General features: G+C 36.8%; 1 protein-coding gene across 1 annotated transcript in view; it reads right to left on the bottom strand.

Annotated features, from left to right (window-relative positions):
* The window catches only part of LOC150080869 (voltage-dependent calcium channel type A subunit alpha-1-like), a 1,489,217-nt gene that overhangs the window by 1,122,956 nt on the left and 340,724 nt on the right, over positions 1–25,537 (bottom strand). The window contains exons 17-18 of the mRNA XM_090381686.1: positions 19,734–19,834; positions 890–1,026 (exon numbers count right to left, since the gene is read on the bottom strand). Coding sequence (XP_090237812.1) covers positions 890–1,026; positions 19,734–19,834 — 238 coding nt within the window. The remainder of the gene's footprint in view (positions 1–889; positions 1,027–19,733; positions 19,835–25,537) is intronic.

The following is a 25,537-nucleotide window of genomic DNA, read 5'->3' as shown; positions in this document are numbered from 1 at the left end:
ATGCTTTATATCATTTATCGTTGTTCTTCCTATTCCATAAACCCATACTATACCTTGTAGCACTCACACCTTTTCTTAGATGATTGGTTATTTTTTGTAATAATCCCAAAACTACTCGTTTACGTCATTTCAATGGGTTTACTAAATAAAAATTAAAATATGAAACAAGAGGTTAAAGTACAACCATATACAGTGAGTTGTATACAAAGACTGAGTGACACATGGCATAATATCACAATGCATTATGGCATAGTGGGGTTAAACGACGGTTAACAGAGACTGGCGGTAAATAGGGTGATGGACATTCAAAGTTGTATTGTAGTATAACATATCTTAATCAGTAAAGTAATTCAATGTGTTCAAGGAAACCATAACACTAACCCATGGTTCATTAAAAACATCATTCACTCTAGTGATTAAGAAATTTTAATAAAAATTAGAGTACTAATAATCAGGAAATTTTAATCAGTTATGTTTGACTAAAAATTTTCTTTTCAAAACAACTATTTCTTATTTTCTTAATTTTCATGCAGTATGGGTAAAGCCATTTAAAAGGTCAGCTTGTCTTGTATGTTAAGGTTTGTGAACCCTTGTTCTAGAACAATCAACAACCCTATGCAAATGTGCAAACTGGTTGCAGGTGGGAAGATTTTCTCATGCATTATATCCAGATAGCACTTGTCATAGTATCATATGTGAAGTTTTAGACCTAAAATAAACAAAAATGGCACTCATGAGGAAAAAGGTTGCCAACCCCTATTCTAGAGACATGATAAAGCAGATGGCTTGTGAAACTTTTAACCAATTTAATATTATTATTATTACTTACATAAGAAATTATTTTAATTCACTTTCTTCTCTTGCACTTTATAATAATGTAAACACTTACTATTTAAAATCTTTAGCATTTGGTTCATCTAAGTTAACTTGTGGTGATGGTGGGCATATGTTGACCTGAGGTGGATCCAGATTAGAACCAGACATCTGAAGATCAGCAATCTCTCTCTCAAGTTCTTCTTTGGCACGCTAAATTAAATAATATATCCATAACCTGTACTATAATGTATATACATTAAAAATACTTTAAAAGGAGATGTCATACCATAAAACTTTTTTTTTTTTTTTTCATGAATTACTGTGTCAAATATGCTCCCATTCTATCTGGTTCTTCCCCACCCATTCTTTTTTCAATTTTTAGAATAATGTGCTGGGTACTATAGAAAATGAAGATTATGAGACATTTCTTACATACTTTAATGTTATAAAAAATTTTCAAGATTTCAATATATGTTTTCATAGTGAAACAAAGATTTTGTTATTACTATTCGAGAATATATATCATAAGAAAATAACAAAACGTCTTTTAACAGATTCTGCATTCAATAAATATAGGGGAAGGATAGATATAATATAAAGATTGTGGATATGATAAGAAATGAAAAATAAAGTTAAAAAATTGAAAACTGGATGAAGCAGGTTGAGGGCAAGTCCAGCTTTGGGGCAGGGCAAAAAAAGCAACTGCACCAAGTATTAAGATATTGGAGATGATCAAAATGAGGAAACTGGTATTAGGCATGAAGTACAGTGCTTGGAAAATAGATAATGAATTCCAAATTTCTATTTATTCTATTACATATTATTTCAAATAATACTGTAAAAATTAAAAAAAAAATCAAGAAGCTCTTCAATTCATCCATAATATGAATATGAATGATACCTTCCTGAAGATGGATGGCACTATACATTTTACTGACATTATGAATAATGGCTGCCAGTGTAAAAAGAAGTTTCTCAAAATTAAAACTAATAATAAAACTGATAAATAATAAAACAAAAAAAGAAGCCTCAAAACTAATGAGACCGGACATGGTGATATCTGCAACAAACAAGATCAGCTGATGACAACATATATTAAACTAGCCACACTCAATATTATGACATTGTCAGGAAAAATTGAAGAATGTGTCGACATCTTAAAGGACAGAAAAATAAGCATATTTGGATTGAGTGAATCAAAATGGAAAGTAAATGAGTGTAGAGGGTTACAAGGAGGTTCTTACCTATATTGGTCTGGGGGGGTGATGTAGCGAGGAAGGGTGTAGCCATCATTATAGATCACAGGATTAAGGAAAGCTAATGGAGGTGAACAATATCAGCGACAGACTCATTTCAATTAAACTGCAAATAACTTAAAGAGAAACATTGAAGATAGTACAATGTTACACACCGCAAACTGGTTGCAGAGAAATGGAGAAGCTGGAGTTTGAGGACAAGCTCAAAGAGAACATCACAGGTGGAGATATAGTTATCATGGGTGACCTGAATGCAAAAGTCGGAGTGGAGAGACAAGGACTAAAATAGGTTATGGGTCCACATGGTTGGAGACCTAGGGATGCTGATGGTGACAGGATGTTGGATTTCTGTTTATGGAACATAGGAAATACCTGGTTCAAGAAGAGAAAGAGTCACAAAGTGACAAGGTACAGTTGGGACGGTCAACAGGAATCCCTCCTTCACTATATACTCGTGGAAAAAGAGCGACACAGAAGACTAGTGGACATCAAGGTCATTCCTAGTGTCTCCTTGGGTAGTGATCACAGGTTAGATGTTGAAGTTTGAAAATTCCCTAAATTGAAGAGGATCAAAATAGCAAGAGAGAGAAAACTACAGGTGTGAAAGTTGAAAGAAGAGGAAAAAGGGGTGCTATTCAGAGAAGAGTTCAGGAAGGTTGTACCTAAGACAGTGGTGAACAGCGTGGAATCAGAATGAAAACCATTCAAAGACTGTATAGTAGGATCTGACAGAGCAGGTTTCTGGAAGGACAAGCAATAGAAGGAGATGGAAAGAAACCCCGTGGTGGAATAATAGCACAAGAGAGACTGTGAAAATCAAGAATAATGAATTCAGGACCTACTTTCAGAACAGAAATGACGAGAATAAAGAGATATGAAACCGTGAAGACAGAGGCCAAGACAATAGTTAACGAGGAAAGAAGACTGTGGTTGGAAGAATGGAATGAAACTCTACGACAAGATATCGACGGTAATAAAAAGATGCTGTATGGTATAGTGACTAAAAGGAGAAGAAATGGTGAACAGAACAAATACTTTATAAATGAGAATGAGAACATAATAACCAAGGACGAAGAGATAAGAGGAACTTGGAAGAAGTATTTTGAAAATCCATTGAACATGCAGGACAGCCAGCAAAAGGGACAAAGGCAGGTTGATCATAAAAAAGGGGATGAAGGAGAGGATACGGAGAGAGAGCAGGCAGATTTGACTTCAAATAATGTAGTGCAGGCATGGAAATACATCAAGACAGATAAGTCTTGATGGATTTCCATACATCAAGACTTATTTCTCCATTTAGCATTAGTAGAGCCATATGATGAAAGAAAGCAAGCTTATGCAACATCAGCAAAAAAAATTTAAAAAAACCACTTCCACTTCACCCCTCTGTTCGTTCGAAATACCTGTCCAGCTGAGTTTTAAATTTATTTAGGCTATCAACTTCCACAACAAGGGATGGAGCCTGTTCCACCAACAAACAACCTGCTGCCTAAAGGCAAATTTCAGTACTTCTATCCTACATCTGTCTTTCTTCAATTTGAATTTATGCCCTCTCAGGTGATTATTCTGAGCAAGAGGAAGAATCCCATCAGCATTGAGCATGCTCAAACCATTCAAGGCTTTATACACCTCTATCAGATTACCTCGCTGGTGCCTAGTCTCCAGACACTGTAATTTGCAAAACTTTAGCCTTTCTTCGTTAGAGCAACCCTTTGTTCCATTCACTAATCTTGTTGCCCTTCTCTGTATTCGTTCCAGCAGCTCTACATCCTTCTTGAAATGAGGCCTCCAGACCTGTAGTACTCTAGGTGTGGCCTGACCATTGCCTTATACAAGGGAATAATCACCTCCTTATCCCTGCTAGAAAAATTCCTGTATATCAGGAATATACAGGAATACACCATGAGCTACTCTTAAATACACCATGACAATACACCATGAGCTACTCTTAAAGCCCGTCTGCACTGTCAGAGAACTTCATATCTGCCTGCACAATTACCCCCAGGTCCTTTTATCCCCAGTACCACTGTCAGTGTAGTACCACAGAGTTGATACGTTGCTCTGGGGGTTGCTGTTTCCCATATGTAGTACTTTACATTTGTCAATGTTAAACTTCATTTGTCACCACTCAGCCCATCTGCTCAACCTTTCCAAATCCTGTTGCAGCAGCAGCATAGCATCAGTAGCGTCCTTAACAACCCTGCCAACCTTTTTTTCATCTGCAAACTTGAACATTACGTTTGATATACCATCATCAATATCATTTATAAATACAGAAAACAATAATGGACCCAACACTGAACCCTGAGGGACTCCACTAATAACATTAGTCCACGTTGAGCAGTGTCCATTGATTACCACTCTCTGTCTCCTCCCCCTCAACCACCCCTTTATCCATAGCAGCAACCTGACTCCAATGCCACACTGACTGCTCCAATTTGTGCAGCAGTCTTCCATGTGCAACAGTATCAAAAGCCTTTCTAAGATCCAAATATATAATATCAAAGTTATTCCCTGCATCCAGTTCTTTGTGACTGCATCATTGTATTCAATCAAATTGGTCAAGCAAGACTTCCCCTTAACAAAACCAGGCTGTGTCCGAGCTATAACTGAAATCTTGTCTAGATGATCCTGCAGGGCTTCTTTAACCAGTGCCTCCATTAATTTTCCTGGAACAGAAGTTAAACTCACAGGTCTATAATTACTTGTGTCAGCCTTTGATCCTCCTTTGTGAATTGGGGTCACATTTGCACATCTCCAGTCTGTGGGTACCTCCCCTGAGTCCAAGGAAGCTCTCATAATTATGGCCATGGGTTTGCTTACTTCCTTTGCTGCCTCCTTTTATATAACTAGATAGATCCCATCCACCCCAGGTGCCTTTCTTGTGTTTATCTTCAACAATTTCTCCTCCACTTTACTCTCAGTTATTGCAAGATTCTCTAGCTTACTGCCAGAATTGAATACATCTCTGGCATTCCCCTCGCTGAATAACTCGTGTGAATGTCGATGCAAAATATTCATTTAGTTTGTTAGCTACCTGAGCAGGTTCATCAACAGTTGACCCATCGATATCAAGTGGACCAATCTGATTCATCCCCTTCCTTCTAGAGTTTACATAAGTAAAGAACTCTTTGCTGTTTTTCTTTGCATCCCTTGCCAAGGATTTCTCGTAATTTGCCTTCGCCTGCCTAACCTCCTTTGCAACTTGGTTACAGATCAACTTGTATCTATCATAGGCTTCTATGTCACGTGATAATTTGTATGTATCCCAAGCATTTTTCTTCTCTGCCATATGTCTCATTAGTTAATCTGACATCCATTTAGGCCTAAACCTTGAACAATATTTCTTAGTTGGTATGTAAAGCCTAGTAGCTTCCAAGACAAGTTCTTTGAATGCGTCCCATTTTGAATTTGCTGTTGGTAACATCATCAGTTGGTCCCACTGTAAAGAATTTAAATACTATCTCAGACCATTGTAGTCACCTTTATGAAAGCAATAACCCTTCCCTTTACCCCTAATGGTAGTTATCTCTTTGAGTAAATCCCACTTCAGCACACTGTGATCACTGCCACCTAGTGGTTCCTTTATCTGCAGATTCTTAATGCATGAAGAATCACTACTGATAATCAAATCAAGAGTATTACTCTCTCTAGTGGCCTCCCAAATATGCTGATGTAGAAAACAATCATCCAATAAATCCACAAAAGCCCTGTTAGTGTGTGAGTGACCAGCCCACAAATTCCAATCAATATCTGGGAAATTAAAATCCTCCATTATAAGACTCTGATTTACTGGCCCACTCTATTTCCCTGTACAGTTTCTTATTATACTCATCAGAGTCATTAGGCCTATAGCACACTCCTACTCTCAATTTTGATCTCCCAATGCTTATGTGACACCAAACTGACTCGACACTGCACTGTCCAGCAATGTCGACCGGCTTCACTTCCTTGGATTTTATGTGTTTCTTAACTAATAGCATAACCCCTCCTCCCTTCCTATCCTTTCTGTAGACGTTGTACTCCCCAAATTCCAGTTCTGCATTTCTTATATCTGTGTGACACCACGTCTCTGATATCCCAACAATATCCGCCTTTAATGCTTTGAGCAATACCTCAAATTCATCAAATTTATTTAACAAACTCCTAGCATTGGTGTACACGCAAGTATACATGCACCTGTTTCTATTCTTAGCTACCCTAACACAACCCATGTGTTTACTTGTACCACAATGAATCCCAGCAATCTCTGAAATATCCTGCATCTTGTTTTTCAGGCTTCTGCTCATTCCAATAGAAGCAGTGCAAGAATCACTTTCACCTCTGCCAGTGGCTACTGTTGATCTATTAGTCTTTGTATCCCCCCAACTAGCAGTTTTCCGACCCACCTAACACTACCTCGATAGCATCAGCAAATATTCTTGCACCCTTTCTATTTAAGTGTATCCCATCCCTGTAGAAGCAGTCTCTCCTGTTAACAAGTACAGTCCAGGCTGAAAAAAATTCTACCCCTTGAGCCTTGCACAATCTTTCCAGGGCCGAATTGATCGACAAGGCTCTCATCATATACTCCCTCCTATCGTGTGTGGGCAGAATTGCAGGCACTTTCAAATTCAACCCTAATTCACAGCTTTTTTTTTTCAACAGTGACCTGTACTTGTTAAGTAAGTCTTCCGTTTTTTTTTATGTATTTTGATATATTTCCATACATAAAGATAAATGGAGAAATGCTGAAGGTTATAGGCGAGGTAGGGATAGCATGGACATACAGACTGTTCCGTAAGATCTGCGATGAGAGGCAGGTGCCAAATGACTGGAAAGAAACACGTTAAATTCGGCTTTACATGCAAAATTCTGCTTTTACCTTACTCAATGCACTATTGACAACAATTATTCTGCCATTTTAACCCTGTACTGTCTGCATGAGTTGAAGATCTCATAAAGAGTGATAAAATTATTTTGTAGAGAAATACTCATTAAAATACAGTGAAGTTGCTTTAGAATTTTGAAATGTATTTTGGGTTGTAGTAATCGATTTATGACATGAGAAGAGTTTTTTAGGTCATAGGATTATCTGTTGCATTTGGCAACGGATTTTATCAAGTCACTGATAATTATCAATGTAAAGTTTCCTAGCTTTATAATTCTTACATGAAGCAATAGCTGACCTTCTGCATTTCTTTTAGACTGTTTAGATCACTTGGTTGTAATTCTTCAAATTCAATTTATGCCCCTTCATGTGTGTAGTCTGAGGAAGAGGAGACATCCATCAGCAGTGAGCTTGCTCAATTCATTCAAAGCCTTAAGCACCTCAATCATATCACCTCACAGGTACCATTCTCCAGATGCTACAATTTACCAACAATAAAAGGTGTTCTTACCAAGCCTTTTTTTGGTAAGAGTACCTTTATTCCCCTCACCAATCTTGTTTCCCTTCTTTGTACTCATTCCAACAACCCCACATCCTTCCAAAAGGTGAAATTCTCACTGTTCTAAAGAATTCCAGAACTAGGGGTCATAAATTCAAATTACAGGGCTTGAGGATTATATTAGATAGATTGTAGGAAGTTTTCTTTTAGCCAATGAGTCATTGATAGCTGCAAAAAAGTTGCTTTCACATGTAGTTGAGGCTGACAATTTGAATAAATTCAGAGCTCAACTAGTTACTTACCTATGTGAGGAGGGAAGCATATAATTTGTGTTTTCTTATCTACTTGGTTGGTTTTTTTTTTTTTTTTTTTTTTTTGCAATATATTGCAAATTCTATAGCAAATGAGTCTCCAGATCTGTATGCAGTACTCAAGATATGGCCTGACTATTGCTTTATACAGTGGGATAATCATCTCCTTATCCCTGCTAGTAAAATTCCTGTATATCATTCACAAAATCCTATGAGCTGCCCTGGCAGCCTGTCCGCAATGCTTAGACAACTTCATTTCCAATTGAACAAAATCATGAACAAACCAATCACGAAATATATCTTTGGCCATCCACGCATTCTTTTGGGCTTTATAGGTCACAGGTAAGTGCAGAATTCCTTTAAAGGCCCGTAGGCACTGAAATTTTCCAATAACCAAAGGCTTAATTTTATGTTGACCTGAAGTATTAGCACACAAGAATGGTTACTCTTTCCTTATTAAGCTTAAACACTGTTGCATTTCGTTCCCAGCCAAAGTTTTTGTGAGCAAACACTTCCAGTAAATCACTGTTTCATCAGCATTATAAATTTGATCGGCTGTAAGGTCACAGTCAGATACAATTTTTACAAATGTTGCACTATATTCTGTTGCTGCTTGTGTATCAGCCGACTGTCTTTCTACAGCAATATCTAAGTGTCTAATACCATGATAAGTCTTGGAATTCCTAAGCCATCCATCACTAAATGTGCACTCTGATTCAATGTTCATTTGCTCCGGCAATAAGCATCAGCCCAAAAATTGCCATTACTTTCTGATCGTTTTAATAAAAACCAACCATACAACACTTTATCAAGATTCTTAATTTTGGCCAGTGTAAACCTTTTCTCTCAGAAATTTTATTGTAAGGCTCAGATGAGGTGTGAATTCTAGAATTTTATTTTCCTTTTTTTTATATTGCAAATTGTAGACTTTCCGATGTTGTATGTTTCCATTAAAACAGCACTGTTCACACCACTTTCTAGTTTCTTAATAATTTCAAGCATGTCACTCAATTTCAACGTGTTCTTTCTCTTCACACCATGAAGTTTATCTATTTTAGGAGCCATTATTATGGACTTGTAAATATGTATGCTATATATATGGTAAATGGAAAGAGCAGGACAAAAATTAGTGTTGCCACAGAACATTATGGATTTGATTGCTCATTTCAAAATATCGACCATGAGCTTGTTTGTTGTCACTGGTCATCTGTGGTGCACACGCACAAAAGTCTGCTAAATTTAAAAAGTTTGTGAGGTTTCAAAAAGTCCAGATTGTTGGCATCCGGATTTTCGGACTTTTACTATATATGATATCAAAATTATTTTTGATTGCTCATTTCAAAATATCGACCATGAGCTTGTTTGTTGTCACTGGTCATCTGTGGTGCACACGCACAAAAGTCTGCTAAATTTAAAAAGTTTGTGAGGTTTCAAAAAGTCCAAATTGTTGGCATCCGGATTTTCGGACTTTTACTATATATGATATCAAAATTATTTTTTCCATCTTTTGTGACCAAATTGCAGTATTCAATCGAACTGATCAGACAAAATTTCCCCTTAACAAATCCATAATGTTCTGAAGTATAACTGCAGTCTTGTCTAGATGAGCCTTCATTACTTCTTTAACCAGTGACTCCATTATTTTCCCTGGAACAGAAGTTAAACTAACAAGTCTGTAATTACTCACATCACCCTTTGATCTCCTTTTTTGAACTGGGGAAACATTCGCACATCTCCAGTCTACGTGAACCCTCTCCAAAATCCAAGGATGCTCACATAATTATGGCTAAGGGTTTGCTTGCTTCTTTTGCTTTCTTCTTTAATATAATTGCACAAATCTCAAATGCACAAATCTCAACTGCTCCAGGCATATTCGTACTGTTTAGCTTCAACAACTTCTCTTCCACTTTCCTCTCGGTAATTACAAAATCATTTAGGTCCTGTTAGAGTTTGTTAAAGTTTTGGCCACTGCTTCTCTAAAGAATTCCTCATGTAAATGTAGATGCAAAATACCTATTTAGTTTGTCCCTAACCTGAAGAGGATAACCAATAGTCAAACTAAAGATATGAAGTGGACCAATTTAATTCATCCCCTTCCGTTTGGTATTTACTTTGTAAAATAAAACACGGAAGTATTCTACATACTATATTGAGATAAACAACTCTTATTATTTTACAAATATTAATATCAACGTAGAAGATATTGAGTATTACAGCTCTGATTCATACTACCTAGTTTGGTATTTACATAAGTAAAGAAGACTTTGCTGTTTTTCATTGCATCCTTTGCCAAAGATTTCTCAAAATCTACCTTCACACCTACCCTCCTTTGTAACTTGATTATACAACAGTTTATATCTACCATAGGCTTCTGTGTCACCTAACAATTCATATGCATACCATACATTTTTCTTTTCTGGCACAAGTCTCATTAGTTCATCTGACATTTATTTATGCCTAAACCTTGAACAACATTTCTTAGTTGGTATGAAAATCGTAGTAGCTTCTATGATTAATTCCTTGATAGCTTCCCACTTAGAACTGGCCGATGAAAACATTATCAGTTGGTCCCACTGTTTAGAATAAAAACAGTTTAGAAGAGAGTCTACGACCATTAACCTAAGGCTGCAAAAAGATTACATTTTAACACCATCCACAAAGAAAATCATGTAGCTTGGGACCATGTGGTTCAGAAAATGATGGAAAATGAGCCTTGGGAGTTAGCCTACAAGGTCATCAGAGAAAAAAATTCCCCTCCCGAAACCTAATCAATCATCGAACCAAATTGTAGAGAGACATTATCTTGCCAAGAAACTATGAATGCTATCTTTGATGAGATCATTCATTAGGATTATTCATTTCCTGAGTGTACAGAGCAAACTGATATGTGTATGGAACATTTAATGTATGCTGCTCCCACAAATGCAGATCCATTTACAGCAAATGAAGTCCTGATGCAATCTGTTTCATGCAGGATAGAAAATGTACAGGGCTAGCTAGATCTGGTAGAATTATCAGTCCTAAAAACGATTTGATTTGGAGGTTGAGGCCACAGACTGTTGTTAATATCATGAACACCTGCTTAAATGCTGGCTGTTTCCCAGAGCCATAAAAGCTGGTAAACTTAAAAGTTTTTCTAAAATCTCCGGACAAACCTGCGGATGGACCAACATCATATCGCTCCATTGCACTTTGTGGACTAACTTTGTGGACTTCGAAGGGGACTTTGACACCCTTGGCTGCAAAGTGTCTTGGCAAGGTTCCAGGGGACTGGGGTCTCAGCTCATATGTACCATTTGGCTGCAGATTATTTCAACAAAAGAAACCTTGTTGTCTTCTTGGGAGTTTGCTTGGTCACGATACGGGTTACTTGCAGCTGCCCCCAGGGATCCGTATATGGTCCAATTTATTAGAATGTGGTTCTTGATGGGTCGTTTGATTTTGATTTTGATTTTTGTGGTGCAAAAACAGCAAGGTTATAGTGCGCCATGGAAAGATTAAAATTCAAAAAAGATTAGACTTGTTAGTTTTAAAAAAGTTACTTCGTCTAAAGTTGCATATATATATGTATACAGACATATCAATACATAAAATCAGTATAATGATAAAAGCAAATTGTATATTTCATATGAGTGTATACATATTGATCGATTTTAAAAATTTAAAAACTGCTGACACATTGTCATTGTCATTTAAAATCTGACTGAGTGTGTATGGCTCAGTCAGATGGGTAAAAGCAGAAAAACGAGAATTTATAAAACTGGTACAATCACATAAAATGTGTTGGACAGATAAAACGGTGTCGCATTGCTCGCACATAGGAGGGTCATCAGCCCTCAGCAAAAAGGAGTGTGTCACATGACAGTGTCCTATGCGGAGCCGAGCAAGAACAACTTCCTCTTTGCGATCCCTGCGTAAGCTGGACCGCCAAGGATGGATCACAGGCTTAATTCGACATAGTTTGTTTGTAGTAATCAGTCGATGCCACGAATGTTGCCACTGAGCTTGATTGGTGGCTAGCTTCTGATCATGCCGATCTCCGTAGGATTCCTTACACAGATGACCTGGCCCTTTTGATTACGGGAAACTCAAGATCAGAGCAAAAGCAAAAATCAAATAACATCTTGGATGACCTAAACTCATGGTCCAATGTGCACAAATTAGTTATTCCCATTCCCAAAATGAAACAACTTCTTCTTAAGGGCAACTTAAATCTAAATAGACTGCCAGTTGCTAAATTTAATAATCAAAGCATCAAACTAGAAAGAACATACAAATATCTTGGAGTAATATTTGATCAAGCTCTTTCATTCATGTAAAGTATATTTTGAACAAGATTAAGGCTTTAACAGGGAAAATACATAAAATTAGTAAAAATATCTTGTCTTGTTTCCTTCATGGATTAGGTGATCCACCTGTTCCGATTTCAAAGAGGAATGCCCATCTTTTCTTCGGTCATCCTCCGTCTCTTTTTCCTTTTGCTCTATATGTGTAAGCTAATTTAGGGAATCTATTATCTTCCATTCTTTCTACATGTTCTTTCCATCATTGTCTATATTCTATATTTTTTTCATTAATTGAATAAATCTTTAATTCCTTTCTAATATTTACGTTTGGTATTTTATCTAATTTTGTACATCCTTTTAACATATCTTAAAAATTTCATTTCTGCAGCTTGTATTCTATTAATGTCTCTTTTTTTCGGTATCCATGTTTCAGAACCCTAAAGAAGTGTTGGTATTGCCATTACTTTGTAGAATTTCAATTGTGTTTCTTTCCTTGTTTTCTTATCCAGAGTTCTTTTTATTATTCCACATATATTTTGAAATTTCGCCAATTTCTGGTTCATATCTTCTTCAACATCATATGTTTGTAAAAATGTTTGGGGTATAAAATCAAGCATATTAAAGCTTTACTATAAAAGTCTATTTTTGCCCATCACATGTTAATTAACCACCTTAAAGCCCCATGCGGCAGGTGCATGGGGCTTTAAGGTGGTTAATAGCATGGTGAAAAAATATCTTATCCAATCTCAATGTTTTTCATTCTAGCCACCTACAGAGCATGGAACTGTTTCTAATGTTGCTCTGCAGGTTAAAATACATATTTACTATGAAATAATACTGCAGTATCAATTATATCACCAAAGAAGGGATCTCTCAGCTAATATCGGTAACTATACTTTGAACATGGATTTATCTGAAAAGGAGGATGTTGCTAGATTATGATCAAAGTTTATAAGAGATTGGCAATTGGAATGGAATGGCTAAGAGTTACATATAGTTTTATTCCTAATGTCTTTGAATACACTAAGCAGTTAAAATGGTTTTTACCCAGCTTAAATGTCACATTTATGATTACAGGTCACAAAAGTATAAACTCAAATTAAATGCACTTGGATTGTCCACATCACCACTCTGCCCTTGTTGAGCTGTTCAGATGTTCAATCATTTAATCCTAGAATCTAACCACTATTTAGATATTAGAAATAAACTACAGCTTTTAAGTAATGTATATAGTCCCACTGATTTTCCATGGTTGATGGAAACAAGGGAGAATTTCTTATATTTCTCTGAATTTGCTTATAGTGTTTAGGAAACAAAAAAGCATTGTAAATGTTAATCCTTAAGGAGGTGTTAACACCAAAGAGTTTATAAGGTTTTACTTGGTTCTGAGATTTGCTGAGTCATATATTTTAAGTTGTAATATTAATAGTGGCATGTGATGCAAGAAAGCAAGCATATAAGCTTATGTAGCATAATCCAAAAAAAAAAAAAAAAAAAAAATTACACAACCATTCCCTCTAAATGTTTGTCCAATTCCTCCTTGAATTTATTCAACCTATCAACTTCCAAAATGACAGATGGAAGTTTGTTCCAGCAATTAACCAACCACTGACTAAAGGCAAATTTCTGCACATCTATTCTACAACTGCCTTTCCTCAATTTCAATTTATGACCCCTTAGGTTCATAATCTGAGCAGGGGAAAGAATCCCATCAGAATTCAGCGTGCTCAACCCATTCAAGGCCTTATACACCTCAATCAGATCACCTTGCAGGTGCCTAGTCTCCAGCCACTGCAATTTGCAGAACGTAAGCCTCTCTTGGTAAGAGGATCCCTTCATTCCCCTCACCAATCTTGTTGCCCTTCTCTATACATGCTCAAGCAAATCTACATCCTTCCTAAAATGAGGCCCCCAGACCTCTACACAGTACTCAAGGCGTGACCTGACCATTGCCTTATACAAAGTGATAATCTTTTCCCTGCTAGCAAAATACTTGTATATCATTGACAAAACCCCATTACCTGCTCTTGCAGCCTGTCTGCATTGCTCAGAAAACTTCTATCTGACTGCACAATTACTCCCAGATCTTTTTCATCTTCCACCGCCTTTGGGGATTGTTCTTAAGAACTGTTGTTGAAATTAAAGTCTTGTGCATATGAGAGGTTAAATGGTTATATCTTTGTAGGAAAATAAGTCCTGTTAATGATATACATTATAGGTACTGAATTTTAATGATTATGTACAAGACCAAAGGTCTTGTATATAATCATTAAATTAAATTGATCTTGAACATAATCATTAATTAATTGCAGGAAATTATGTTCTAGAAGATAGTGTCAAATATACTAAAGTTTTATTGCTGTAGCCATTTATTATGAATTATCTTTCTCTTGGAGACTTTTAGTAGTAGAAGTAGTACAGGCATGTGATGCAAGAAAGCAAGATTATGTAGCATCAGAAAAAAAAAAAAAAAAAACACCATTTCACACATCCATTCTCTCTAAACATTTGTCCAGTTCCTCCTTCAATTTATTTAAGCTATCAACTTCCACAACAACTGATGAAAGTTTGTTCCAGCAATCAACTACCCGCTGGCTAAAGGCAAATTTCCACACATCTATTATATAACTGTCTTTCTTCAATTTATGCCCCTCAGGTTCATAATCTGAGAAAGAGAAAGAATCCCATCAGAATTGAGCCTGCTCAACCCATTCAAGGCCTTATACACCTCGATCATATCACTTGAGAGGTGATATGATTGAGAATCCAGATGCTGCAATTTGCAGAGCTGTTACCTTGGTACTGGAAACCCCCTGTTCCACTCACTAATCTTGTTGCTCTTCTCTGTACTTGTTCTAGTAGCTCAATATCTTTCCTAAAATGAGACTTCCAGACCTGTATGCAGTATTCAAGGTGTAGCCTGACCATTGCCTTATACAAAGGGATAATCTCCTCCTTGTCCCTGGTAGCAAAATTCCTATATATCATTGACAAGACACCATCACCTGTTCTGACAGCCCATCTGCACTGCTCAGGGAACTTCATATCTGATTGTACAATTATCCCCAGGTCTTTTTCATTCTCCACTTCCCTGGGTGTAGTACAACAGAGTTGGTACGTTTCTATTCGATTACTTCTATTCATATCCAGTACTTTGCATTTGTCAATGTTAAACTTCAGTTGCCATTTCTCACCCTAATCTACTTAAATTTTCATAGATCCTGTTGGAGTAGCATACCATCATTACTGTCATTAATAACACTGCCAACCTTTGTATCATCTGCATACTTGGATATTAAGCCTGATATACCTTCACCAATATCATTGATAAATGTACAAAACAGCAGTGTCCCCAACACCAAACCCTGTGGGACTCCACTAATAACATTAGTACATGAAGAGCAGCATCCACTGATGCAACAATGTCAAAAGATTTCTTGAAATCCAAGTATATGATATCAAAATTATTTTTGAACCCAGTTCCTTAGTAACCACATCATACTATCCAATCAAATTTGTCAGTCAAGACTTTCCCTTAACAAACCCATGCTGCATCTTAATTATTACTGCAGTCTTGTCTAGATGATCCTGCAATGCTTCTTTAAGCAGTGACTCCATTATTAAGTTATGGGTTAAACTAACTGGTCTGCAATTACTTGTGTCACCCTCAGATCCTCCTTTGTGAATTGGGGATACATTTGCACATTTCCAGTACGCCAGGACTTCCCCTCAGTCCAAAGATGCTCTAATAATTATGGCTAAGGGTTTGCTAACTTCCATTGCCACCTCCTTTAATATAACTGGATAGATCCCATCCACCCCAGGTGTCTTTCTTATATTTAACTTCAGCAATTTCTCCTCCACTTTGCTCTCGGTTATTACAAAATCAATAAGCACCCTGTTACAGTTTGATAAAAGCCTGGCATTTTCCTCCCTTAACTCCTCATGTGTCAATATAGAAGCAAAATACTCATTCAGATTATCAGCTATCTGGGCAGGATCATCAACAGTCAAACCATTGATATCAAGTGGACCAATCTGATTGATCTCCTTCCTTCTAGAGTTTATATAACTAAAGAGTTCCTTGCTGTTTTTCTTTGCATCCTTTGCCAAAGATTTCTCGTAATCTGCCTTTGCGATTTGATTACAGACTATCTTATAACTATCATAGGCTTCTGTGTCATCTGATAATTTATACGCATCCCATGCATTTTTCTTCTCTGCCACAAGTCTCAATAGTTCATCTGACATCCATTTAGGCCTAAACCTTGAACAGTAAGTTTTAATAAGTATAAAACACCTAGTAACTTCCACGATTACTTTCTTGAATGTTCCCATTTTGAATTTGCTGCTGATAACATCATCAGTTGGTCCCATTGTATACACAGTCACAGTTAATGAGATAAACTTTAAAAGCGTGAGGACTAGGAACATTTGCTCGACTTGGATTCCTTTAGCCTGAGTTTTTCAGCTGCTGTAGGAGACAGCTGGTTTCTACTGTTGCCTTACTGGATCTCAGTTAATGGATGTCTTAGGTTCGTTGGATGTGGTTGAGAACTGAATTAAGATTCTACATGAAAACTATTTTCAATTACTTGAAATGGAGGACTTTAAAACTGATTCACTCCGTGAGACTCCTCTAAATGGGGTTGTTTCCCTTCACTACTCAATCAGAATCAAATTAATTTTGGCATTCTCATTACCTTGGTTGTGACACTCGTTACCCTGATTGTGACACTCATTGCCCTGATTGTGACAACTAATTAATGCAATTATATTTTTTCCAGATTACTTCATGCATCATGGCACTGTTGTCATCAACCTGTTTCAGTGGAAACTTAAACAAGAGAGTTGTTGTGCTAGGTTATAGTAATAGTCATGTGATGCAAGAAAGCAAGTGTATAAGTTAATGTAGCAACAGACAAAAAAAGAAAGAAAAAAAATTCACACAACCATTCCCTCCAAATGTTTGTCCAGTTCCTCCTTGAATTTATTTAAACTATCAACTTCCACAATGGCAGAAGGAAGTTTGTTCTAGCAATTAACCACCCGCTGGCTAAAGGCAGATTTCCGCAGACCTATTCTACAACTGTCTTTCCTCAATTTAACCCCGGGGGCTCACATCTGGTGAGTATGGGCTTGGCACACCCAGGGTCCTGAGCTGGATATCATCATTCTTCTCTTTCTTGGTGATTCCCTTCTACTTTTCTTAATCTCTCTCTCTCTCTCTCTCTCTCTCTCTCTCTCTCTCTCTCTCTCTCTCTCTCTCTCTCTCTCAGGGTAATTCGGGATTTTTTTTTTTTTGGCTGGTGCAGCATAAGCCTCAGGCTTCCTTGCACCATATAGCTAATAATAATAATAATAATAATAATTTGAATTTATGCTCCCTTAGGTTCATAATCTGAGCAGGGGGAAGAATCCTATCCGAATTTAGCATGCTCAACCCATTCAAGGCCTTATACACCTCAATCAGATCACCTCGCAGGTGCCTAGTCTCCAGCCACTGAAATTTGCAGAACTTAAGTCTCTCTTGGTAAGAGGATCCCTTCCTTCCCCTCACCAATCTTGTTGCCCTTCTCTGTATGCGCTCAAGCAAATCTACATCCTTCCTTAAATGAGGCTTCCAGACGTGTACACAGTACTCAAGGCATGGCCTGACCATTGCCTTATACAAAGGGATAATCACCTCCTTTTCCCTGCTAGAAAAATTCCTGTATATCATTGACAATACCCCATGACCTCCTCTGGCAGCCTCTCTGCATTGCTCAGAAAACTTTATATCTGACTGCACAATTACTCCCAGGTCATTTTCATTTTGTACCACCCTAAGTGTAGTACCACACAGTTGGTACATCCCTCTAGGGTTACTTCTACCCATATGTAGCACTTTGCATTTGTCAACGTTAAACTTCAGTTGCCACTTCTCAGCCCATCAGCCCAAATTTTCTAGATCCTGTTGCAGTAGCATACACCCATTACTGTCATTAACAACCCTGCCAACCTCTGTATCATCTGCAAACTTCGACACTAAGTATGATATACGTTCATCAATATCATTGATAAATATAGAAAACAACAGTGGGCCCAACACCAAACTCTGTGGAACTCCACTAGTAACATTAGTCCATGAACAGCAGCACCCACTGATTGCCACCCTCTGTCTTCTACTACTCAACCACGCTTTTATCCATTGTAGCAACTTGACCTTAATACCATTCTGTTCCAATTTGTAGAGTAGTCTTCCATGCGCAACAGTGTCAAAAGCTTTCCTGAAATCCAAGTATACAACATCGAAATTATATTTTGCAACCACATCACTAAAAAATTGAATGTCCAAATGTGTCAGGTTAGAGACAAATTTAACTCTATTTTAACATGTTCACTTCTTAAGATTGAAGTGAGTGTGTTGATATTTATTTTAAAACATTCTGTGGCAGCTTGTTAGATTACTTATTATTCCAGTTTTAAGTCTAACCCAAATATTTTGTAAATAGGTTTACTAAAAGTTAAAATTATTATCACTGGGTTGCCCAAGAAAGGCACTTTGCTGAGTTTCTTTTGGGTAATATTTTTTTGATTTCTCCTAGGTGCAGTTGAAGAAATTGATTCTTGGCTGCCAGAACTGCAGTCTTAACTGAAAATCATTGAATCGTTTGGTTTGCAAAGTATTGTGATTATATCCTGAAATCATTGTAAATAACTGTTAAAATTGTAAATTTAGATAGGTTTTATGTTCATTAGTACTTTCACTTCTAATTCTATTTCCTATTATATATTTTTCTCTTCGTTTTAATGGGAAATGCCATTTCCATTTCACATATTCTTTAGGGTCTCCAGCTAGCTCTGGAAATCTCAGTACATGTGTCACACTGATGGTAGTCCCCATTGTGCTTCCACATGGCTAGGGTTGGGATTCAGGGGGCAGGGACCAGCTATTCCCTGCCCCCTGGTAGCAAAGTCACCAGGTGCCAGCACACAACATTCAACACACACACACTGACTCGCACTTGCTAGCATTACCTTCTGCCTTACAGATGCTACAGTGGCATATAAGGGAAACTTGGAGACCACCTACTTTAACCAATAACATTTTGTCTAAGACCACTGTAGTCACCTTTACGAAAGCAAAAACTGCCCATTTCCTCTTGATGTTAGTTACGCATTATAATGTTTCGCACATTTCACATATTTTATGCAACATTCCAACTAAACAGGAAAAATTAAATAAAAACAAGGAAAATTTTGAATAAATGTTTTAGAATACCCAAATTTAATGGTCTACATTTTCTTTTTTATTATTATCTATTTATTATTTTATTTTTTTTTTTTGTTGTTCTGTGGTGGTTGGGAGGGGAGGAAAACTTCATTAAGATTGTGAGCAGGAGAATATATATTTATATAAGTGTTTCACATATATACAGAGAGTTGACAGCTATGCAGTAGCCATAATGCATAAAAACCTTCATATTTCAGTAAAAATTTTTATACTAAATTAATACTTTTATATGTAAAGCTACAAAAAACAATAAAAAATTAATAACAATTTTAAATTCAAATAATTACAAATTCATTTTAAAATCATGCTCTGAGCTATTTATAGGAGAGTATATTTATTATTTAATATGTACACATTAGGCTTCACATATATTAATATATGTGTTTATGAATAAACAATTCACTATGTAATGTATTTACTTCTTTATCCTCTTCTGCTTCTTCTTCCTCAGCTGCTGTTAGTTCCTGAGCATTAGCTAGGTTATCCACAGCAATGGCTAAAAATACATTCAGCAGGGTGTCTACACAGAGTTAAGAAGTAACTGCTCAGAAATTAGGGCTTTTCTCTCATAGGTTATTTCTGGTTTTTCAGCCCACGCAACATGCAAATCAACCCATAAATATCAACTTCTACAGAAAAATACACAGAATATCTAATATGAATGAAAAGTTCTGGTGCCAACAAAAACAAAAATAATAATTTGGAACTTTTGAATTACTCTCAACCTAGAAATTATCCTTGATTTTCTGAAGATTCCCTCAATCCCATTCCTTACTTACGTATATTTTTGCAAGAAACACACACACATTATATATATATATAAACTGATATTAAATATTAAATCAAAACTAATGCCAGTAGCATGGCAAAACTGTTGAGCAAAAATAATAAATTAAACATAATGATTAATCAACAAGGAGAGAGAAGAAAAGGTAAAACTAAAAATTGTAGCAGAAAATCTCCAAATAATTTAGAAAATCCAATTAAAAATAATAAATCAATTTTAAAATTTAGAGCCACTTACATAAGAATTTAATGGCACCCCCTCGTAAGATGCCAGTTCCAAATTATATGAAATATCACAAAGAAACTAAACTAACTACAATAACATACCCGGACTATTAAAAATACCCAGATATTAGAGATACTCGGACTATTAGAAAAGAGTATCTCTTATTTTACTTGAGAAGTGAGGAACTTTTTAAATGAGTGATATAAACGTTGAATCGGTCATGACAGAACAATTGCTTGGCCACCATGGTTGCCAGATTTGACACCTTTAGACTTTTACTTATGGGGTCATATTAATGCAATTGTATATTCCAAAGACATCATCAGTCTTATAGAATTGAAGGAAAGGATTGTACTGGTGTTTGAAACGTTAAAAACTTGAAACACACGAGAAAGGCTTCAAGATAATCTAGTGAGAAGAGCGCAGCTTTGTATGTAACAGAATGAGCACATTTCCAACAATTCTGAAACTAATAAAAGGAAATTATCAAAAGGAAATATTGTGTCTCATTTTAATTTACATGTCCTATTTTAAAGTATGCACTGGACACTGTAAACAGAAGAGTAAATAGTGACTGGCAAAAAGATCTGCTCAACGGTGTCTTAGTCAAGTGCACGTGTACTCAAATAATATTTAAAGTTGATTTTCTTAAAAACGAAGCCTCATATGAAAAAATTTTATTCTGCAATTTCGACTTATCTTTTAATGAAGAACCATCCTCTTGCCGGTTGTACCATGAATTATGGACCACCCTGTATAGCATATGTATTATATATATATATGTGTGGATATGTACATATATATAATAAAACATTACACAGTAAATCTTGTACAAAACAAATAGTCTAACTAGAGAAAGGAAGTGTATAATTAAATAATATATGGACACACTATATTAGCTACAATATCTGAGATTGCAAAAATAGCTCAAAATAACTATGTCAAGTTTTCACTTAACAGTTTAAGGTACAATATACATTACACAAAGACCAGACCAAGGTACTTATGCACCCTGTTCAGAAAGACTTTTTTGCATCCCTTACTAAGGATATATATATATATATATATTTTTTTTTAAATCATGATTTGTAAAATTTAGCACCCCTTAAAGAATGGTGCTGCAGGCAAGGGCCCTGCTAGCTCATACCTTAATCTGGCAATGCATTACACACAAACAAATTACAAATCAATTAATAGTAACTGTTTTGTAATTTGTTTTCCTCCCCTACCCAGAGGAAGGAAATGGGGTTCAGTAGAAACTTGAAATACAGTCTAACTGTGTTTTGCATAGATGGTTGAAATAAAACTTTAATAAATAATTCAAAAAATGTTGAAATGTTTATGTGGTGTAACAGTTTCTTTGCTTTTTCATTTGAAATACAATTCTCTATTTTAGCAAGTAAAAATTACAATAATAAAAATGAACTGTTGCAAACATGAAAGAACTGAAATAGATTTAACAAAAATGAAGATGACAGTATCAACTGCTGATAAAATATTAATTAGCATATTACATGCAACAATAACCTATCAGTCCAATTTTCACAAAATAACAAGGTTAATTGCAAAAAAGACATGAAATAGTTGAATAAGAGGGGTATTCCATAGGGCGGGAATAAGGTTTCCAACGAACACAAGAGGAATCAACAGCTGTTGATTCCTCTTGTGTTCATTGATTTTTTTAGACCTATAAAAAGGTGAAATGGAAATTGGCCTAAAGTCAATTTCAGAGGTAAGCAGGCATTTTGGAAACTGGTATAATACAATATTTCATTAACTAATGAAGAAAATCTGCTTCTTTCAACAAGAGATGCAATAAACCCTTCCCTATCTCTTCCATCATGCAGTATGATTGATGACTTTCGAGGTTATGATGAATGTTGTGGCGAGATCCAATATTCCTTACATTTCGAGGGTACAGCTCTAAAACGGTGTTCGCAGGCCAGCCGCTAGATAGTACACCAGACCGAACCTATTGGTAACTCTCTAGGAGGCTTCCGGATCAGCTAGTGTATAATCTTGCTACCTCTACTCTATCAGATAGTGACTGCAGGGAGTCCGAGTAGTGTGTATGCGAGGGAGCATTTTCGAGGCCACGTTATGTCAAGGATCTGGGTATATTTTTACCACGTGTACGCCATATCCAAAAATTTCATTACTTCATACAGCATGTCCCACCCACTTTTTCTTACTATTGAATACACCATGAATTGTCAAACTAATAGAGCAAGCTTATCTGCAAAAAGATCTAAACCTCCCAAGCACTTCCTAATTCATTTCTAATATACGTGGTCTCAATTCTAATCTCAACGATGTCCATTTCCACTTGCAGTCTGCCAAACCCCATGTACTTTTTTCTGACAGAACCTCAGTTATCGGTTGATTCAACTACTGCTCATCTCAGATGCCAAAATTATTCGCTGTATGATACCTTTTGCCTCAAAGATGGTACTTGTGCATATGTCCATTCTGATATTCCCTGTCAGAGACTTGGCAATTTGGAATCTCCTCTCTTTGATCTTCTCTGGCTTAAAATCTCTCTACCTCATTGTGTCAAATTCATCTGTTGTCTCTACCATTCTCAAAACTCCACTATTCACTTGGAGCTCTTTGACTTCCTCTCTTTGCAACTTGACTTTCTTGAGTCCAACTTTCCTAACAGTGAGGTAATTTTCCTTGGTGATTTTAATGTTCACAACTCCAGCTGGCTTCCGTTTTCTAGTCACACCGACAGAGCAGGCCAAGATGCTAAGGCTTTTGCAATTACTAATGACCTAGCACAGATTGTTCATTTACCTACAAGAATACCGGACAATCCTAATCATACAGCCAATACGCTTGATCTTTTTCTCCCAAACAACCCTTCTAAGTATACGGTCGAAGTGAGAGGTCCTTTAGGCACTTCAGATCACAACGTGGTGATTGTCTCTTCTCCAATGGAACCTTTATCTCATGGCTATTCCCAACCTCGTGTTGTTTGGCATTACAAGAATGCAAAATGCGATGACCTGCGAGACTTCTTTTCTTCTTTTCCTTGGTCAGATTACTGTTTCAAAACTTCTGATGTCAACGTTTGCTCAGATTGTGTCAGTGAAATTATTCTTGCAGGAATGGAATCCTTTATCCCACACTCCACTTTAAAATCTCGTCCTTTATCTAAACCTTGGTTTTCCAATAAATGTGCTAAGGCTGTTCACAAGAGAAGAATCTTGAACATATCATAATTGGCTTGTTGCATATCATAATTGGCTTGTTTCTAATTATTCAGATTCATTTTCTACAGACATCAAAGCTCGCAACAATTGTAAAGCAGTTATTAATCAGTCCAAACTAGAGTTTGAACAGGCTAAGAGCAGAAAATTTGCTTCTTGCCCTAATAGTAGCCGAGCATTCTGGTCTCTTGCCAAAGCTATTGGCCGCAACTTTTGCCCATCTCTGCTCCCACCTCTGTCCAAACCAGATGGTTCTGTTGTCACTTCAGCCAAGGATAAAGCTGACCTGCTAGCATCCCATTTTTCTTCCAGCTCATGTATTAATGATCTTGGTAAAACACCTCCCACCATTCCCAACACGCTCCATTCAATGCCTCCTGTGGTCTTCCATCTAAAGGATAACAGAAGGATTTTGATGAATCTTGATGCTAATAAAGCTCCAGGTCCTGATGGTATTTCTCCACTTGTTCTCAAAATCTGTGCTCCTGAACTTACTCCTATTCTTTGCCACCTTTTCTTCACTTTCTTATTCCAAAGGTGTTTTTCCTTCTGCTCGGAAATTTGCTCATATCCAGCCAGTTCCTAAAAAGAGTGACAAATCCCTCCTATCCAATTATCGTCCCATTGCAATTACTTCTACTCTTTCTAAAGTAATGGAGAAATCAATTAACCGCCAACTCTTAAACTACCTAGAAACCTTCCTTCTGATCAATGATCGCCAGTATGGATTCCGTCAGTGTCGATCCACTGGTGATATTCTGGCTTATGTTAGTCATTTATGGACTAATTCAATGGAAAGGTTCGGTGAAACACAAGTAGTTGCTCTTGACATGTCAAAGGCTTTCAATCGTGTTTGGCATAAAGGTCTTCTAAACAAGCTTCCATCTTATGGATTGCCAACTGTTTTTAGTAATTGGTTATCCAGTTTTCTCTCTGATTGCTCACTGAGGGTGATGGTAGATGGCTCTCTGCCTTCTAACTTCTCCACTAATGCCCGTGTCCCCCAAGGTTCAGTTCTTTCCTCCACTCTTTTCCTCTTGTATATTAATGACCTTCTTCCATTGACTGGAAATCCTATCCATAGTTTTGCCGATGATAGCACATTGCATTCCACTTTCCATTTTGAGAAACCTTGTCCTGCTCAATCAGCTTCAACTTCTCGAAAATCTTCTACCAATTCCTTAAGTGCCGATCTTCAGGTAATTCTCCAGTGGGGCAAAGACAACTTAGTTGATTTCAACTCTTCTAAAACTCAGTCTTGTCTTATATCTCGCAAAAAGGATTCTTCTACTCCTATGCTTATCTTTAGTGACACTCCGATTTCTAGGCAAAATGATATATCTCTTTTGCTGATTACCCTGACTTCTAATCTCTCTCTTGGCACAAGCACATTACAAATATTGCTTCCTCTGCATCTAAAAAACTTGGTTTTCTCTTTCGCTCTCGGTGTTACTTTTCTTCCAAACAGCTGCTCACTCTGTATAAATCACAAATCCGCCCTGCCATGGAATATTGTTCCCACATTTGGGGTGGTGCCCCTAAAACCTCGCTTAGTCTTCTTGATTCCATTCAGAAGAGGGCAGTTAGGTTAATTAATGACTCATCTCTAACAGAGTCTCTCCACTCACTTTCTCATGGACGTACTGTTTCTGCTGCATGCCTCTTCTACAGATACTTCCATGGCACTGTTCTTTTGAATTGGCTTCTATAATTCCCACTTTCTCTCTCTCTTTCAAAACAGTCCGAACACGTGACGCCACCAGTCAACATCCATTTACTGTCCAACTTCAAACCCACAGAACCAACTTTTCATCTTCCTCATTTATTCATTCAACTGCTGTTTTCTGGAACAGCCTTCCTTCATATGTATTTCCTGAAAATTACAATCTACAGAAGTTCAAGTCCAATGTCAACAAATATCTTCTTTCGTCTTCTCAACCTCCAACCCAAACACGGTACTAAGTACTATAGGTTCTAATACCTCTCGTGTTTGGGGTTC

Source organism: Mastigoproctus giganteus, chromosome 9, assembly GCF_048544385.1.
Source record: "Mastigoproctus giganteus isolate SK-2022 chromosome 9, ASM4854438v1, whole genome shotgun sequence".
NCBI lineage: Eukaryota > Metazoa > Arthropoda > Arachnida > Uropygi > Thelyphonidae > Mastigoproctus > Mastigoproctus giganteus.
Note: the sequence above shows the minus strand (reverse complement) of the source record. Positions and strands in the feature narration are given on the sequence as shown.